Genomic DNA, 18,403 nt, shown 5'->3' with positions numbered 1-18,403 from the left:
ACCAGATATGTTGGAAACGGAGCTGTTAGCTCTGGGATGTGAGTGTACATGTGGCAGTGACCGGCACATTCCCTGGCAGTCCCTGCCCCATGCACTGGCCATCCCTCTCCTGCCCTGGGGCTCCCTGCCCCGTTATCTTGCCAGTGGTACTGCCTGGGGTTGCTTGGCCTGGCCTGGCCCTCCCTGTGTGTCCCAGGGGTCAGCCAACACACTAGAAACCACCCATCAAGGGCAGAGGGCTGAGACCCCACATCTCCATGGGCTCTTGGAGTTTGGGAGTGCACTCGTACCTGAGCGTGGCTTGTTACGAGCAAGGTCTTGAGAAGTTTCTGGACCTCTGGAGTGACTTTGTTCAGTTACTGGTTTTCCTTTATATGAGTTAAGCTGCCAAAGGCCAGGAGCCAGGATGGGGGGTGTTCCTGGGAGAGCCCTGCACTGACCCTCCCTGTTTGGCCCTTGGATTGGTGTGGGACACTGCAGCCCCTGCACTGGAGGCATCTGCATATGGGGAACCCTCCTCGGCCTGACAGGTATCCTCCTGTTCCCACAGTCCCATCACCCTCTTCCCCTCCCAGGTTTGGTAGTTGGTGCATCACTCCAGGGCCGCTGTGGGTGATGGGACCTTCTTGTGGATGGTGATGTCCTGCAAATGGTTGGAGTCCATTACTTGGTGCACTCAGGATCACCCCACAGCGCCCCTGCACAGGTTGTGCCCTATCTCAATGTGCCCCGTCACCCAAGCACGTGGTGCAGCTGAAACTGCTCTCCCCAGACTTGGGGTGGTCCTGGCAAGGAGTCCCCACAAGTGGGCAATGCTTTCTGCTCAGGCATGCTGGGGCACTGTGTTGGGAGGGGCTAAATGAGACAGACACCTCCTCCAGCTCTCCAAAGGGGTTTTTGGTACCAACAGACTTGGTAAGGTCAGAGCACACCAAGGGCAGAGACCAGGAGAAGCCCTGTGAGCAGGGGGCTCCTGATGTGTCCTGCTCTGAAGGCACATGGCTGGTTTTGCAACAGCACTGCCCTGCAATGCAGCCATGGCTGGGGGATCCCCCTCCTCCTTCACCATCCTTGAGGGAGGCGGGGAGAGAGGTTGGAGTGGGAGCAGCAAATCCTTGCTGAGAGAAAGCTCGGGACAGCTGCTTTCAATGGAAACAACTCATGTGCTGCTCCACCATGTATGTGCATGGGCTGGGGGTGTGCAGGTGGTGGAGGGGGGGCCTTCGCTCATCTCACCTGCCCTGAGTTGGCCCTGCTTCCAGGGCTGCTTCCTGGGCAGAGGAGCCTCTGCCACCGGTGTTGACAAGTGCCAGTGTGTGACAAGGGCCCCGTGCTGGGGGGTGCCGGGTCCAGCTCTGCCTGCACAGGCCCGCTCTTCCTCCTGTACCTAGTGCGAACTCTGGATGAACTCCAGAGCAGAGGAGCCACGTTGGAATGCGTCGTTTGCTTTAGTTAATGTGTGACAAACAGCGAGGACACTGTTGGATTCGGAGCAGCAGGAAATGGTCATTTCTCACTCCACTCAGAAGCAGAGCAGTTTGTTGCAGGGAAGGGTGTTGGGCTGTGTGGGATGTGTGGGACCAGGCAAGCCGGGGGGCCTGGCACTGGGCAGGCTGTTGGGACTATCTTCTGTCTGGCTTCTTGGCCAAGCACAGAGCAGGAATGACTGACAGTGCCTATCCTTGCTGTGGCACCTCTGGCAGAAGTGGCAGGAGACAAGTGCCTGGCTGTCCCCTGGGGCTGTCCCCCAGTGCTGTGTTCTGGGGCTGTCCCCCAGGGTTATCCCTCTAAGTCTGTCCACTCAGGGCTGTCCTTTAGGGGCTATCCAGACTTGGTTCCAGCACCTCAACGAGAGGAAACCTCCCTTGTTTTCAGCTTTAGTGCCCACTTCACTCACACCACATATCGCAGAGGCATCTGTCTGCCCAGGCACTGGAAAATGTTGCCCATGCCACACTGCTGGTATTTTTACTCTCCTTACTAAGACAAGGTTGCATTAAGAGGGTGTTTGCACTGCTGAAGCCCAGAATAACTCCTCATTTGCTCAAGGTGTTCAGTGCAGGACTACGACTTCCCTTGCCCCCGCCCCACTCCTGGAGCTGCTTCAAAGCGTGCCGGTCCCTGCCGTGCTGTCCCGCACAGGCAGAGCCGCTGTTTGCTCTCCTGGGTGTGTGCTGGGGCGGCTGCAGCCCCCCCAGTGCCCGCACGTCCTGAGTCAGTCCCTTGTGCAGGCAGATAAACAACCCCTGAAAAGGGACAGTGTCTGCTCTGAGTCGCCCTGTTAAGTCGTCAACCGACTTCAACAGCTCTGCCCATCTCCTGCGGTGCCTCCCGCCCCGGGTGTTCCCCAAAGCACAGCCTTCAGCAGAGCCGCTGCTCCTGCAGCTCCCTGAAGCCGGGGAACCTGGGTTCTCCTCGGTGGAGAGCTCGGCATCATTTCCCCTCTGTAAGGGGGCCGGCAGGGCTGGGATGTGACTTTGGGAAAAGGTTAAAGGGTGAGACAATGTCTCGTGCCCATGATGACTGGAGCATTTGGGGCTGGGGCTGGGGATCCTGGCATTGAAGATGCTGCAATTACCCTTCTCATGCCAGAGCTCTGATGTCTGAGCATGGAGAAATATTTCGAAACTGGGAGGGGAAAGACCTGTAGCTGCTCCATTTGTGGTCAGCTGAGCCAAAGCGCTGGGCAGCAGCCACAGACAGGGTCTGTAAGGGCACTGCGGCCTGGAGTGAGGAAGGGTGGGGCTGGTGATGGCATCATGGGCAGTTTGGGCCAGGTGAGCTGCTGGCTTGGTGCTGACATTGCTCCAGGTTTGGAACTTCGGTTGCCACAGGCAGCTCTGGAGCTGAGCCAGCAACTTGAGCAAGATGGGCTCGGTGCTGTGCAGGGCTCCTGGGATGGAGGGGTTTGGAGCCGGCATAAAGGGGGCTTGTTCCCAGCCCTAGGCAGCTGCCTGCCAGGCCAGGCAGCGCAGGGAATGGGTAGCCTCTCCTTTGGGAGGAGAAGTGGCTTTTAAAGGAAAAGCAGACTGTTTTTCCACCTGGCCCCGCAGGAAGGCCCGGTGTGCTCTGATGTTGCAGCCACAGGGGAGACACAGCCCTGTGAGGTTGAGGCATCCTCTGTTCACGGGGCAGGGGGAGGGATGTTCCAGTGGTGTCAGACACAGTCCCAGGCTCTGGCTCACTGCTCACAGCACATGCTGAGCCAGAGGCTGTTCCCAAAAAGTGCAGAACCTGGACCAGCATGGCCTGAAGGGACAGGCTAGCAGCTGATAACCAGCTTCTCTGGGGAGTCCTGGAGCAAGGCATCCCATCCCACTTCTAGGGGGGGTTCAGGAGGAATTTGTTATGTCACCGTCTTTGTTTTTATTCAAAAGAAATGAGAAAGAAAAAATCTCTCAAAAGTTTCTTGGTTCATTTGGTCTCCAAGCTCGGTGGGGGAAGGAAGGCTGGGGGCTTCCCTTGCAGGGCTCCCCAGAAAGCCCCTGGAAAATAGGTCCTGTGTCGGACAGCAGTGATATGTGCTGGGGAGCTGGATTCTCCAGCTGTGCCAAGTCCTTCCCTGCTGGTGGCCCCAGGATGGCCACATGGCCAGTCCTCCTGCAGCAGGGTCCCACAGCAGTCATGGGTGGGCTGCAGAGCTGCAGGATGGGTTTGTGTCCAGTGCCAGGGCAGCCATGAGCCAAACATGATGTTTTGCAAACCGGTCTGGTTGTACCTGGTGCGAGCTGAATTCCAGCCTCTGGCTGTCATTTCCCAGCAGTTTGTTGGAACCCCCCCAGCCCTCCCTCCTCAGGGCGCCTCTTCCCCCAGGGCTCCACTCCCCGGTAATCCCTCACCACCTTCAGAGTGTGCAGGCTCCTACGGGTCTGCAGGGGGAAACAAGAGGAGTCTGTGCTCCCCAGTTGGTGCATAGTGTGTTTGTGCTCCTCTGTGAGTGCACAGGTCCGGATTTCATGCCTGAAGCTGGCAATTCCCCCAGGACTCACACGTGAGCCACGCGTGGCCCCCACTCAGAAGGTCGCCTGTGCCCAACTCTCCTGTCAGCAGCTTCCCAGGGGTGGGTGTCTGCCAAGCCCCTGGGCAAGCGCTGGCACACTTTTATTTTCCATCCATCCCTCGGGATGCAGCACAGCTGGGATTTTGGAAAGCAGCTGGGTTGGCCTTGTCCTGGCCAGCTCAGATCAGGCTGAGTTATGCCCAGCCCTTGGAGTTCGACCCTTTGGCATTACCCTTCAGCCTTCCTGTTTTCCTCTGGTATTGCTGGCTTCTTTGGTTTCCCGTTTCTTACAGCAGTCCTGCACCTCCCCAGAGCACCAGCAACCTTGGCTCAGTGATGGGTGAGACCTCTGTTTGCTCTGCTGGAGCAGAAAACAAAGGGTATAACAAAGGGGACATCTCTCCTCACAGCCACTTCCCAAAACCGGGACAGAGCTAGTGGCTTTGTGCCACAGCTCAGCTCCCTCCTGCACCCAGGGCTGCCTTTATATTTACTTCCTGAAACCGGAACTGCTGCCCTGGTTGCCACTCGGGAGGACAAATCCAGGCATGATGGCATTCCTGCTGTAGCACAGGCCAAATCCCTGTCCTGTGCTTCCGAACTCCAGTGGCTGTTTGAGGCCGAGCCCTGATGCCAGGGGCTGCCTGGACAGGAATGGACCCACAGCAGCTCCACTGGCAACCAGAGCTGCTGGGGGGCCCATATGGGGGGCTTTGAGATGTCCCACATGCTGTTGTCACTGCTTCTTTGCCTTGTCACCCATCAGCCACATTTCCTCCTTGCCTGGGGCAGGGCACAGCTGTGGCACACTGTGGGAGTGTGGCAGCCCCACTGACTCTTGCTCTTCCTATTCTTTCCTTCCTCTTCCCTCTGTCTCGTCTCAGTTGAGCCCAGTGACCCTCCAGCCCCCACAGTCTGTAGGGAAGGGCTTGATGGGAATCTGGCAGTGAGGAGGAGGAGGAGGAGGAGGAGGAGGAAGAAGAGTGCAGTGGATCGGAGCTCCTGGCTCAGTGCCAGCCTGGGTACCAGCTGCTCTGCTGGAGCAGGGTGTGAGGAGCCATGGGGGGATGGTTGCCCCAGGAACTGCCATGGGAATAAGAGGGTTGTCCCTGGGGCTGGGGTCTGTGCCTGACTCATGGGCCCTCCACTTCTCCAGGCTTTTTCATCTTCTGCATCCATCATTTATGAACTTTCTTTCCTTTGGAAAAAACTATTCCCTAGGACCTTGCAGGAGCTCCCCTCCAAGTCTGGGCTGACCACAATGCCCTGAGCCCCAGCACTGCTGGACCCCCACCAGCCTGGCCCCCTGCCAGCCCCTGACAAATGATTTTGCCATTTCATGGGGGGAAGGAGACATTGATTAACTCCTGTACTTGCCTTTCTGGAAAGGTTATGGTTTAATTGGTCAAACTTGGAGTCGTAAATCATGTGCTGAAGGATCAGCAGAGATAAGAAAATTTCTGCAGAATGTTGCAAAACACTTTTTGGTAGGTAGAATCCAGCTGTGCCCACCCAGATGTGGGAGCTGAGAGCAGCCAGTGTGCAGGGCTCTTCCATGAAAATGATTCACCCTCCAGCCAGGGGCCGGAAATTCCCCCTGTGTTATCAGTTAATCTCAGGAGTTGCAAAATATCCTTTTTTATTTTACTTTTGTAAAAAGAAAACAACAGGAAAGCCAGTGTTTGCTTTATTCAGAAGAATCATAATTCCATCTGGTTTGAAGAATGATTCAGTTTCTTACTGGGAAGTGCTATTCCCCCAGCCTAAAACCTTTAATGGGGGGGATGCAGCAGATCAGCTCTCAGCAGAGCAGAAAATTGAGCGAGGGAACTGTCAAGCCTGGCTTAGAGTGATGCTGGAGGGAAAAGAGATTTTTGGCTCTTGTGATGTGCTGGGTGCCATCCAGGCGGGCATGGCTTGCACTGGCCACATGTGTGGGGATGGGGAGCGGGCAAGTAAGGCTGGCACAGGGATGGGGACCAGGGACATGTCATAACATGAAGAGCTGAAACGTCCTGGCTGGGTGACCCTGGTGCCATTCAGGACATGGCACTATTGGAGAATGGGACAAAGCCTGCTGGCTCATCCAGGGCAGGACATGCAGAGGTGTTCAGGGTCTCTAAGACAATGACTTTTAAGTCAAAAAAGAATGGGGTGGACTCAGCAACCAGGACTTCAGTGGAGGAGGGACAGAAGTGCCAGTAGTGAAATCAGTGTTGAGCTGGGGAAGATGGAGTTCAAAAGAGTTGAAAGAAGAAGTAAAGGGTAGACAATGGGCAGGACTAGGAGTGGTGACAGGCAGGAAGTTCTGTGACGGTGCAGGGCTGGGGTCCACCTTCCAACGTTAATGATGCGTTAATGACCCAGACAGGAGGAGCACAGTGCCGCAGCCTCCAGAGAGGAGCTCAGCGGGGCTCGGCTTCGGGATCTGGCAAAAACAAGACTGAGGGGGGTATGAGTGATGCTCAGCCAGACTGGGATGGGCGAGTGCCCTTTGCCGAGGCACAGCATCCTGCAGGGCGCGAGCCATGACCACAGCGGGCTGGGAGGAGGAGAGTGTTTTTCTGGAACAGCCTCCATGGGAGAGATTGCTTCTCCTCCGATGTCTCTCGATTAGCTCATGCTGCTGCTGCCCAGGGGGCGGCCGGTCAGCTCCTGGCCCCGACAGCCTGACAGCCGGGGTCCCGCCTGCCTTCGCCCGCTCCTAGGTGCCCAAACAGGCAGTGCATGGCGGGGGGGACACACCCACGGGGATGGGATCTCTGGGGACCCCAGGCTGCTTTGGACTGGAATCAGCAAGGTCGCACCCAGCTCGAATGGGTCCCCAAGGCTCCAGGGCAGTGCGTTCCCAAAACAGAGTGGGGAGGCTGGGCAGGATGACACCATCCTCAATGTACTGGGAGGGGGAACCAGAGACTGAGGCACTTAACCCTTACAAAAGGGTCCTTTGAACAGGAACAGGGTGCTGGCAGCAAGCAGGAGAGCCAGGCTGTGGGTTCAGCCCATGTGGGGGGCACAGGGGGCCTTCATGGTGGCACTGGCTGCCCATGGGCACTGGGCTGGGGTGGTGGGAGCAGCTGGAGCCCAGGTGAGCAGCCCAGCACCTGGCTCTCAGCAGGACATGACTTCTTGCTCTGCTCCACGGGGACCACTCCAGGTATTTTTCTACAGGTTTATTAATGTTAATGGCATTAGTCCCGTGTTAATGAGCACACAAACACAAGGCCCATCAATGGGGATCAGCTGGTGCAGGGGATGGTAAAACCACCCGGAGGAGTGGGGAGCACAGTCAATGGCAGGAATGCCTCGGCACAGGTCTGCACTCCCCTGGCATGCTCCAGGCACAGCTGCTGACTGTGGGAACCTTCCCTGCTGCCCAAGCTGAGGCTGGCACTGGTAAGGATAAAGGCACTTTATGGGAATATTGCTACACGCCTGGTAGATTATTAACGAATCTCATGAGCTGGTGATGGGGTTACTGCCAATCCCCAGCAGGGAGAGCACTAAGGACAGGGAACCAAAGATTCTGGGACTGAAGGTTGGGTAAGAGTCCCCAGCATACCACTTCTGAGCATGGGAAGTCCCATCCAGTTGGTGATTGAGACTTCCACAGCTGGACAGTAAGAGCCTCAACTGGAGGGACTGGTTACTTGGCATTTGCTTTAGCTAGACTCTCTGTGTGGTGGTTCTCCAGGTAAACAATCTCAGGGGGCTTTTCAGAGGGGCAGGGTGGTCTGGGACTCGGAAGATCCCGGGGCAAAGCCGAGCTCACTGCTGGGGATTCTTCCACGGAGTTCTGTGAGTCTGAGTCCTCAGAGGAGAAACTGCTCTGGCTGGAAACCTGAAAGTACTGGGCAGCTTCTGCCCGCGGCCCCGGTGGTGGGCCAGGTGTACTGGGATCCGAGGCAGTCCCATGGGGCACAGCAGTGGGACATGCCTGGTCAGCACCTGGAAAGCGCATCCAGGGAGGCAGCGTGAAGGGACGCCTCCGAGGGGGCTGCCTGCGCTCCGGGGTGAGGTGTCCTGCTGCTCCCAGGCTGGCTCCACTCTCGGGTTTGGGCAGGGGGGTGTCAGCAGAGACACAGTGGTGAGAGGTGCGGGCACCCTCAGGCCCCAGCTGACAGCAGGGCTGTGGGGAACTCGGCTCTGCACCCAGTGTGGGGCCAGGAGCAGAGTTGGCCCAGGGCTGTCCTGGCCCCTGGTGCTGTCCTGGCCCCTCAGGGCTGGGCTCTGGCTGCTCTGCCACCCCCTGACCCCCCGGCACTACTGGCTTGGGGCTGGCAGCTGCTCTGCAGATGGGGGCTTCTGTGCAAGGGGCTGCACACTCTGGGCTGGGGGGGCTGGAGGAGTCTCCCTGCCTGTCAGCTTGCACTCCCCAGGCCTCCTGCAGCTCTGCCAGCATCTCCTCCAGGACCTGCCGGGTCTCCTGGTACCTGTGCCGTGCCTCTGTCCAGGCTGCCAGCCCTTGGCTGCTCTGCATCCTGCGCACCTGAGCTTTCATCTCCTGCAGCTTCTCCAGGCCAAACTCCATCGAGAGCTTCTGGAAGGATCTCTGCAGGCACCTCAGTGCCTGGCCCTCCCCGTGCTGCACCCGGGCCGAGCACTGCCGGCAGTCCAGCTTCAGCCCTGTGACCTACAACAGGAGGTGAGAGCAGCTGGTTTTGTTGCTGCCAGCAGCACCAGGTCCTGCAGGGGAAGACCCCCTGCACCCACCTTGTTGGAGAACTGGGCAAGCTCCTGCAGCAGCTCCCATTCTGCCTGCCGCCGCTCCAGCTGCTTGGAGAAGCTCATCAGCTTTGTCTGGAAAAGGGCTGCAGCCACCTGGAAGGCATCTGCCTCGGGAAATGTTGCATCTCGGACCTCAGCCACTTCCCGGCACAGGGTCAGGCCGTGCTGGTACTGAGCCTGCAGGGACGGCAGGAAGGAACAAGCTCCACGTTTGGGAATGGTGCTGGCCTGGGATGTGTGTCCAGGGTGAGGCGCTGCAGGTCAGCACTCAGCATCACCATCACAGCTGGATGGGAAACACTTCTGGGCAAGTGAGAAGAAACAAAGGGAACAGAGATTCTCCAAACCTCTGCTCTGTCCTGGCTTGGCTCAAAATGCATTAAATGCACCTCCTGTCCCAAGTGAGATCACTGTGCCTTGTTGTCCCTGCGGTGTGTGTGACCAAAGGGCCTCCACACGCAGGGGAGTGGGAAGAACAGATCCTCATTACCATGTTATTTGTTGTCTGATGGATACCCAGGCTCTGCAGGACAAGGGAGCTGCATGGATGGAGTACAGCAGGGACTGGGGACAGCAGTCCCAGCCTAGCAAGCAATAGTGCAGCCACCCCCTCAGTGGAGCAGGGCTGCTTAGAATCTCTGCAATGTTGGGCTTGACAACTGCAGCTTGACAACTTCAGTGTGACCCGACAGCACAGGGACACCCAGTTCTGCCCAGAAGCCTCATTCCAAACCCAGGGAACGTGTGTTATGGAAAAGGTCCAAGCATACCGTGGCCTGGGCCAGGAACTCATTGAAGTGTTTGGCAGAGCCCTGGCAGCTGTCGGGGCTCCACTCCTCGGTGCCCATCTCCTGCAGCCGCGCTGCTGCCTCCCCGTCCAGCCAGCACCCGAGCTGTGAGAGAGTGGGACAGGGGTCAGGGGGTCAGGCAGGACTGGCTATGGCAGCAGTGTGGCCACAGCACCTCCCCTTCCTGCCTGGGCATCCCAGCCCAGGCACAGTCACGCACAGTCACTCATAATGAACATCAAAGCTCAGGCTATCCTGCTATTCTCCAGGCTTCCGCCATCATCGGAAACAAAGGAAATGTGCCCAGAACACTCAGCCACGGAACACCAGAGAGGACAACTACAACTTGCAGCACTCCAGAAGCACCCAGCTCACCTTGCTAAACTCGGTCTCGAGCTCCCGGACCTTTCGGAGGAACTCCAGGCGCTCCAGGCAACTGTTGGACTGGGACACCAGGTCGTGAAGCTCTTCCTCTAGCTGACTGTACAGCCCCTCAGCCAACTCCATGCCAGCCCTGGTGATTGGGAGGGGAGGGGCCTTCAGTGCTGGGTGCTGCTGGGTGGGCCCAGGGATGTGTGGGGTGGAGGGGAGCAGGTCTCTTGGTCGGCTCCTGACTGTGGTCCTGCACACACCTGGACAACTCCCCATCCCGTGGAGCAATATAGAAGGCAGGGACCACAGGATGGGAAAGCATCATCTGTCAGTGCAGCCCAGCCCCACAGAGGGAAGGGAGCAGGAGGGAGCAGTGGGATTAATGCTGCCAGCATGCATGGACAATAGACCAGTGTGGAATGGCTGGACCAGTGTGGCATCACCAGATGAGTCTGACCAGCAGCATCACCCGACAAGTGCAACATCACTGGGTGAGTATGGAATGACTCGACTATGGCACAGCTGGATGAGTAAGAGCATGGCTGGATTACAGCATCGCTGGATGAGTATGGCACGGCCAGACAAGTGCGACATCACCGGACGAGTGCAGCATGGCCGGGACTTGGCCCCATCTAGTGGCTTTTCCCAAGCCCAGCCCGAGGCACCGCAGCGCAGAGACAGATCCGTTCTGGCCTGGAGCAGGAGACCCTCCCAGGGATCTGGCACCTTCCCCAGTCAGAATGGGGGCAATACTGCCGTGCCAGATGTGTGCTCTGGGCTTGCAGAGCAGGAGGGAGCACGGCAACAGCTTGTGCTCATAGGGACTGAGCTGACCCTGGGGAGGTGGCTCTGTCAGCCAGCAGAAGCCAGGGGTCCCCACCATTGGCACCCCTTGACCAGTGAAGCCGCCCCCTCCTACCTGACGTGGTCAGAGGCACGGAGGCGGGCGGCCTCCCTGCGCAGCCTGGCCAGCACGAAGCCCCCCTCACGCTGCACCTGCACCAGCTGTGGGTCGCTCAGCACCTTCTGCATCAGCTCCTGGTGCCTCCTGACGCCTGCAGCTGCATCCTGAGGACAGAGAGAGGGTTGGACAGACGTCTTACCCGAGACCTCACCTGAGGCCTCAGCCACCACAGGAGGGGTACCTGGGGCTGCATCCCAGGGATGAGCAGAGGGGACAGGGAACAGCCCCATGGCCAGGAGCAGCCAGTCTGGGAGTGGTCATGCCAAGTTTTGGGCAACCAGGAAATGTTGCTGTGGCTGCACTGCAGATGGGAACCTTTGAAATGTCCCCAAGGTGCTGCCATCCCTCTTACCCGTGTCCCTGCCAGCGTGTCGGTGCTCTGCAGTTCCTGGATGCAGCGCTGCAGCAGCTCCGATGCCTGCCTGAGGCCAGCCGTGAAGGGATGCAGCTTCTGGGGGGAGAACACACGGTGGGTCAGCGGGAACAGCTGCCCATGAGGAGGAAGAGGAGGAACAGTGCCAGGCCAGAGCATAGAATACTGTGAGGCACTGGGTTAAAGCTGAGGGGGAAGGGAGTGTGGAGACAGACGGGCAGCTGCAGGCAGGAGCAGGCAGCAAGGAGCTGCCCTCCTGTGCTCAGAGCTCTCCTTTTCCTTCCCCTCTCCCAGACCTTCCTGTTGCTTTTCCAGGGGTGTGTGTGGGATGTAAGACACGGTGGGGACAGAGGGGCATGGGGGAGGTGAGGGGATGGCTAATGGCGTGGTAACAGACACCTGGAAGAATTGAACCCACTCGCCGTGGCAGTAGGGGAAGGCACCATCCAGCTCCGGGGGTAGCTGGGAGCTGTCGACATGGCGGCCCAGAGCCTTCAGCGATGTCAGAGTCTCCACCTGCAGGCACAGGGCTCATAAGGCTGGTCCCTCCCCAGGCACATCCTGGAGAGCCTACTGGGCAAGGACAGGCTCACCAGCACCCCGGGCAGCCTCTCACGGTGGGCGACCAGCTCCTTCTCAGCCAGCAGCAGCACACTGTGGATGCAGCCCGGGGAGACGCTCTGTGGGAGGCAGGGAAGAGTCACCAGGGCGAACCCCACACGGAGCCCTTGGACTCGCTGTGGAGCCCATTTTCCAGTGAGCTCAAGTAACAGGTATTGGGAAATGGGCTCCACAGTGGCAGCCCATTGTCCTGGCAGGGGCACCTGCCCCAGGCACAGGCACGCAGAGCCCAGTGTACCTGGATGGAGCGGAGGGCAGAGAACAATACGGGAGCGGGCGGCTGCTTCCTGGCATCCACCACGACCGTCAGCCCCACGTCCTTCGGTTCTCGCCTCTCGCCATTCCTCACTTCTCGCCTAGCGAGGGGAAACACAGCAGGAGCACTTGAAGTGTGGGTCCTCCCTTGGGGCAGGACCTGCTCAAAGCCCCCTCCCACATTCTGCACCCCCCGGCAGGCAGGAGCCCACAGCCACAAGCGGTGACCTCATCCCTGTGGGATGCCCCAGCCAAAGGCTCAGAGCATGTGCCTCTGGCAGGGGCACAGCCCAGGGTCCCTGGGGATGAGCCCAAACCAGAATTTGAGGGATGTTGGGCATCCATCTACTTGGCCAAGGAGCCCCGAGCCAGGCAGTATCTAGGGATCACTGGTAGGTCCTGCTGGCCCTTACCTGGGGAGGGAGCAGAGGTAGAGGATGAGCCTCGCCAACTCAGCAGTTGAGCACCACGCAGCTCCCCAGGCGCTGCCACTGGTGGTCACCAGAAGGAGGGCCCTGCCCAACCTGTCCGAGCTCCCTGCAGGAAAAGGGTAAGTGACCCCTCTGGCAGCCACCTGCAAGCCCTGAGCAACCCACAAGGGGCCAGGGCACCCATTGGTGCTGCCCCAGTTCAGCTCGGGGGCCTGCCATAGTGCAGCCCCTCTGGTCCTTCTAGAGGGGCAGAGCCAGCCTGGGGGGGCTCTGGACATGAATGCCTGGTATTCCAGAGCTTCTGGGGACGTTTTTCCTGAGAAAAAGGTGGAGTTTGTTACTGGTTTTTGGTTCTTGGGAAAAGGAAGGAGCCAAATGTTTAGTGTTTGGCAGCTAGAACTGAACAGCTTCACTAGAGAGGAATGGTGTGGGAGGGTTTGGGGCGGCTGGGACCGGGGCAGCTGCTCTGCTGCCTGCATTTATGTTTTTAATATTTTTGCCAAGCTGAAAGGAAATTTTCTGCTTGGGGGATTTCTGGCCTCCAGCAAAGCCCTGAAACCTTCCTCCAGAACACCCTCTCCAGCAGCCTGCCGTTTCCCTCTGGAGGCCTCTCCCGCCATCCCCTGGGATCGCGGTGCCGGCAGTACCTGGCAGGCAGACGATGCCAGAGCGGAGCAGCCCCGCGTGCAGGTCCAGCCAGGCCAGTGGCTCCCAGCCAGCAGGGCTGGTGCCAGGCACGGGAGGACCATTCTTACAGCCGATGCTTTCCAGGGAGCGTTCCTCCACGGGGGCAGCAGCATTTGTACCTGTGCACAGGGATGGAGGAGGGAGGAGCTTGTGACATGCAATGAGGCAAAGGAATGGCAGTGCCTGATCAAGTGCAGCAGCCCCACGGGACGGTACCTTTCCCAGCTGCCCTGGCTCTGCCCATCCTGGGTGAGTAGATGGCTGACATCTTCTTCCAGGCCCCCTCATGCTGGCTGGTGGCTCTTTCATCTGTGGGAGCTGCCCCGAGCCGAGCGCCCTTCAGGAAGGAGAACTTGTGGCTGGAGCCCAGGGGGAGCCGGGGGCTGCCCCGCTGCGCCAACGCCTCCGCTGGCACCCTGGGAGTTGCTTGGTGGGGCTGGTGGCTGAGGAGCATGGGGTTGCTGGCCCTCTTCCCATGCTGTGCAGGGGTCTCACGGGGTGCAGCAGGGGGCAAGTCGGGGCTGTAGCCATCTGGCTCCTCCAGGATGGCTGCCATCAGCCCGGGGCTGAAGCTCACTGGGTTCTGCAGCGCAGCCAGGTAGGAGTCACGGTGGCGGCACCTCGGGCCATGCAGCCCTGGCTCCTGGCTCAGCTTCCTCCCCAGGCACGGGCTGCAGGGACTCTCCTCTGAGCTCAGTGCCCCCCCACAGGGCCAGGTATCTGCCCCCAGTCCCCCATTTTCCCAGGGGAGCATCACCTCAGCCCCAGCCCCCATTGTCCCTGGTGGGCAGGTGGGCAGCAGGGGCCTGGTTAGGACATGCAGCTGCTCCTGGGATTGCTCCAGCAGGTTCACATACTCCCCCTCCAGGTTCTGGCTGATGATCTCGCAGAGGCTGGGCACAGCCAGAGTGGATGGCTTCTTCCCCAGCCCAGCCTGCTCCACCTTGATCAGTCCCGGGTATCGTCCCTGGCTCAACTTCCAAGAGGTGGCCTTGCAGCCTGGGATGGTGCCTGCAATGTTGCCATAGGGCACAGGGACATTTGCCGTGCTGTGGGGCACGGGCATGCCGGGTCCTGCTGGCTCGGGTGCAGTCTGAGGAGCAGGTTCATGCCGGGCACCTGTGGGCACACCATCTGCTCCAGCCCTGGGCTTGTTGACGAACTCTGGCGTGGCAATCCGGCTCCACGGCAGCGGGGTAACGCCGTTCTCGGTGGCCACCAGGCAGGTGTGCAGGGGGTCCCCAGCCCAGCTGCTGTTCACCTCCTCCAGCCACGCCTCAGTGAAGAGCAGTGCGTGGGCGGCCTCAGGGACTGGCGTCTCCTCCACCGAGCGCAGGTCCAGGGAGAGGTGCTTCACGGTGACGCGCGCCGAGTGCTCCTCGCAGGGCTCCGCTTGCAGGTAGAAGTCCCCGGGGCGCAGCAGGAGGGGGTTGAGCGGTGCCAGGTGCACGACCACCTTCTCGTGCAGACACAAGGGCCAGCCTTCATGGAGAAAGATGCGGTTAAAGTAGGGAGCCTGGGAGGGAGGAAGAACACAGCGCGTGAGCGAGCCCTGCCAGCCGCACACCCTCCCAGCCACCCCACGCGCTCTTGCTGCCCGGCTCTGCGCTTCCCGCTGTAGGGACAAGGGATCTCAGTGGCATGATGGATGTCCCTCAGCCAAGCCACCACAGCAGAGCTGTGCAAGCCCACCCTGATCCATGGCTATTCCCAGGGTGTGGAGTCTCCCCATGTACTTACAGGGGGAAAACCCCTGCTTGAGCCTCTCTAGGAGCAAGACAAGGTGACCCCAGAGGGACTGCGTGTGCTGGTGCATTCCCAGGGAGCTGGGTGTGCATGGTCCCCTCTGCAGGGAGGGGATGGGAGAGGGAGGGAGCCATGCAGGCAGGACGCATTAGGACAAATTCCCCATGTCCAGGAGAGGACTCAGGGGCACGGCAGTGGGGGCACAGGGCTTACACAGGCTGCCTGCCGCAGGTGCTCGAAGAGCCGCTTGGCCGGGATGAGGAACTGGAGCAGGCAGCAGAGCCCATCACCCTGGTAGCTGGTCTCCAGCAGCCGAAACACCTGGCCCAGGACAGTCGGGGCTGTGGCTTCGAAGGGCGGGTAGAGGGCCTGGAGGGCACTCTGCACTGCTGCATCCAGCGACCTGGCATCCTGCTGCAGGGGAGGAAAGTGTCACTGGTGGGAGAGCAGCCCCGCAGCAGGGGGCCCCACCCTGGTGCCTCTGCCCACCATCCCACATTGCACCACACTGCGGTCAAGGCCCTGGGATGCCCAATCTGGCAACGCTGATGAGCTCAGGGGGGCTGCAAACCTTCTTGGGAGTGGAGCATAGTGAGCACAGCACAGGCGGGGTGTGCAGCATGGCAGGTCCATTTCCCAGTGATTAAGGAGCCCAGGATGAGCTCCCGAAGGCTGCCAGCCACCTTGCTCAGCCACCAGCCACGTGGAGGTGGAGGAGCCACAGCAGCCAAGGGGTTAAGCGGAGTCAGACCAGACAGAGCGTGGGGATGTGCTGGACTCCTAAGCTCACTGCAGGAATGCAGCAGATGGGAGGAAGGACAAACATCTGAAGATGGATAGGGTGTTTTGGTCCAGACTCATTGCTGAATTTGCCAAACTCGAAATTATTCCTGCAAGCATTTTCTGGGAAGCATTTTGCTGTGTTGCAGCCCCCTGAGCTGCCCCAGACTGGGTGAGGACACTGGGTCTGTGCCACACGTGAACCAGCAGTTCCCAGTTCATTCTCCCAGTGCTGCAGGAGCTCTTTCCTGCCTGGACCCAGGTGGTACTGCTGCTACATGAGGGGAAGCCATCCCTTGGCTCCCATGATGCCCTGGCTGTGCTCCAGGCAGTACGAGGGTGACTCTGGCACAGTTGCCACAGGGACCCCATTGGTGAGTTGGGAAGAGGAGCATCCTCCAAGCATCTGGGTCCGGCACTTCAAGCAGCTGCAGTTTGCCATCATCCCTATGCTCCTGTGAGGGCACCTGGGAAGTCCGGTGGAATTAGCTGAAGGTGGGATTAGCTCAAGGTGAGCATTAGTTTCAGGCAACTAATCCCTGGTTCAGGAGCCCATGCAGAGACAAAGGGGCCCTGGCTAATTCAGCTTAATTAGCTTTAATACGTTTTAGTTAAAGCACTTTGCAGTCACGCTGGGCTAATTCTTGACTTTTTCTCTGTGTCTCCACGCAGGAATCTCTGCCCTTGCACCTGACAGGAGAAGCCACAGAGCCAGGCAGAGCAGGAGGAGAGCCAGTCCCTTCTCAGGGCCCTGATCTATTACTGCATTCCCTATTTGGGCTTTCTGCCACTGGACCTTTCTCCTCATGCACAATTCCCAGAAGGGACTGGAGACCTTTCTCTGGAAAATCTCTGCTGCAGGGCAAATCACCCCACTCCATGTTGCTCCAGTGGAGCCCTGGTGCAGCCACCTGATCCCCAGTGCCAAGCTCAACAGGGTACCCACCATCCCTTTGTCCAGCACTGCTGAGCTCAGCTTCTTCCCCATCCCAACACCAAGGTGAGGAGCCACCATGTGCAACAGCACAGGGGGATCCATCCACCTCCAAATACTGCCATGAGAAATGAGCCAGCACTGCCCACCCTGCCTCCGACAGTCTTTTAAATCCTTGCAGGGATGGTGATGACTCCACCAGTGCCTGGGCAGTCTTTGCCAGAGCTTGACAGCCCTTTCAGTGAAGAAGTTTTTCCTAGTATCCAATCTAAACCTCCCCTGGCGCTACTTGAGGCTGTTTCCTCTCACCCTATCACCCAGGACTTCATCCAGCGGCAGGGACCGCGTGAGCCAATGTCAGGAGAGAACCAGGGACTGATGGAGGCACCAGACACAGGATGGGTTGTGCTGGGGAATATTTTGGCCTGGAATGACTGACTGAAAATGTTTTCATGGAATGTCACAAAGCACTTCGTCACTGGGGGAGGCTTTTGGGGTAACCATGGTGCAGCAGCTCTGCGTTCGTGGGCGAAGCCGCATCCGGGCCGGGCCAGCCAGGAGCCCGTAGGAATCCAAAAGCAGCCAGTTATCCCAGTCCCTCCACCCGCTGCGAGGGAGCGGAGCTGGAACAAAGGCATTAGGGAGCATAAGGAGATTTACATTTGCAAAGCTATTTCCATTTTAATAAGCCAAAGTGCTGTTAAATAGAGATTGATATTTCTCCCCAAATACCCATATTTTTAAAGTGGTTTACATCAACAAGTCAGGCTGGGCTTTGGGGTTTTGGTGCGGTGAAGTTGTTTAACCCGTGCCCAAAGCCACAGGGTGACTCAGCTCCAGCTCCTTTCTCCCCCCTGCTCAGGAAGGAGCGAGGTTTGAGCCTGGGACCAGTCCTGAATACCAATTCCTCTCTCTCTCCAGCAGCTCTTGCTGTCACCGACTTTGGCAGGACGAGATGCAAGCGCCCAGCCTGGCCTGGCGGAGCGGGATCTCTCTCAGCACATAGCCCGGGGCAACGGCACGTGCCGGCTGCGGTGACGAGCCAGTCGGCCCCGGGAGAGTCTGCTCAGCGTCCCCCCCACTGGCACAACTCACGCAGCAGCACCCACTCGCTGCACTCCACCCCCCTGACAAACTTTGCAGGGAAGTCTAAACATCGCGGGATGCAGCCCCGCACACACCTGCCCGAGCGGCCACGGCCACCTCCACACCTGATCTCCAACCTCGCACTGACCTTCATCTTCCTCCACCTTCACACCCACCTCCCTCCACCTTCACACCCACCTCCCTCCACCTTCTCACATGCCTTCGCACCCACCTTCACCTTCACATCCATCTCTGCCTTTGCACCTCCTTCCACCTTCGCTCCCGACCTCCCTCAGCTGTCGCTCCCGGTGCCCACCCCGTGCCCCCCCCGATGCCCGCGGGGCCGGCAGCCACGGGGAGGGGCAGCGGCAGGGAGAGGGATGCCCCAGGAAATTACCATGTTTCCTAGGAAGTGGCGGAGGGGCCGGGGGCCGCGGCACCGACCGTCCCGTCCCTCCTCCTCCTCGCCGGGGCTCTCCGGCCCGGGGCTCCCGGCCGGTCCCCGCTCCGCGGGCGGCTCTTCCCTTCGCCGGCGCCTCCGGAGCCGCGGGCGGGGGCGGGCAGCCCCGGCCCCCCCGGCCCCCTCCGCCCGCCGCGCCTCTTCTGGGGGAAAAAAAAAGAAGAAAAAAAAAATAAAG

At 59.3% G+C, this 18,403-nt stretch overlaps 1 protein-coding gene across 1 annotated transcript; it reads right to left on the bottom strand.

Annotated features, from left to right (window-relative positions):
* Window positions 1-6,681: 6,681 nt before the first annotated feature.
* KIAA1755 (KIAA1755 ortholog) lies at window positions 6,682-18,257 on the bottom strand. Its single transcript, XM_027646348.1, has 14 exons — window positions 18,163-18,257; window positions 15,179-15,379; window positions 13,436-14,735; window positions 13,180-13,338; window positions 12,515-12,638; window positions 12,085-12,202; window positions 11,819-11,905; window positions 11,625-11,741; window positions 11,205-11,303; window positions 10,808-10,956; window positions 9,892-10,030; window positions 9,499-9,621; window positions 8,714-8,905; window positions 6,682-8,633 (listed from the first exon to the last, which is right to left on the bottom strand). Exons 1-14 carry the CDS (start codon window positions 18,163-18,165, stop codon window positions 7,647-7,649), a joined length of 3,798 nt encoding a protein of 1,265 aa, XP_027502149.1. The 5' UTR covers window positions 18,166-18,257; the 3' UTR covers window positions 6,682-7,646.
* Between the last annotated feature and the right edge of the window lie 146 nt (window positions 18,258-18,403).

Source organism: Corapipo altera, unplaced genomic scaffold (assembly GCF_003945725.1).
Source record: "Corapipo altera isolate COAL_440 unplaced genomic scaffold, ASM394572v1 64, whole genome shotgun sequence".
In the NCBI taxonomy this organism is placed as follows: Eukaryota; Metazoa; Chordata; class Aves; order Passeriformes; family Pipridae; genus Corapipo; species Corapipo altera.
This window is presented reverse-complemented; position numbering and strand designations above follow the sequence as displayed.

Bases quoted from the DNA above. Each gene is read 5' to 3' on its own strand.
- KIAA1755 (XM_027646348.1), bottom strand. The intron at 11,906-12,084 runs GTACACTGGGCT...TGCCTCCCACAG, and splicing joins CTGCCCTCCGCTCCATCCAG to AGCGTCTCCCCGGGCTGCAT. The intron at 10,031-10,807 runs GTAGGAGGGGGC...CCCAATCACCAG, and splicing joins CGTGCCTCTGACCACGTCAG to GGCTGGCATGGAGTTGGCTG.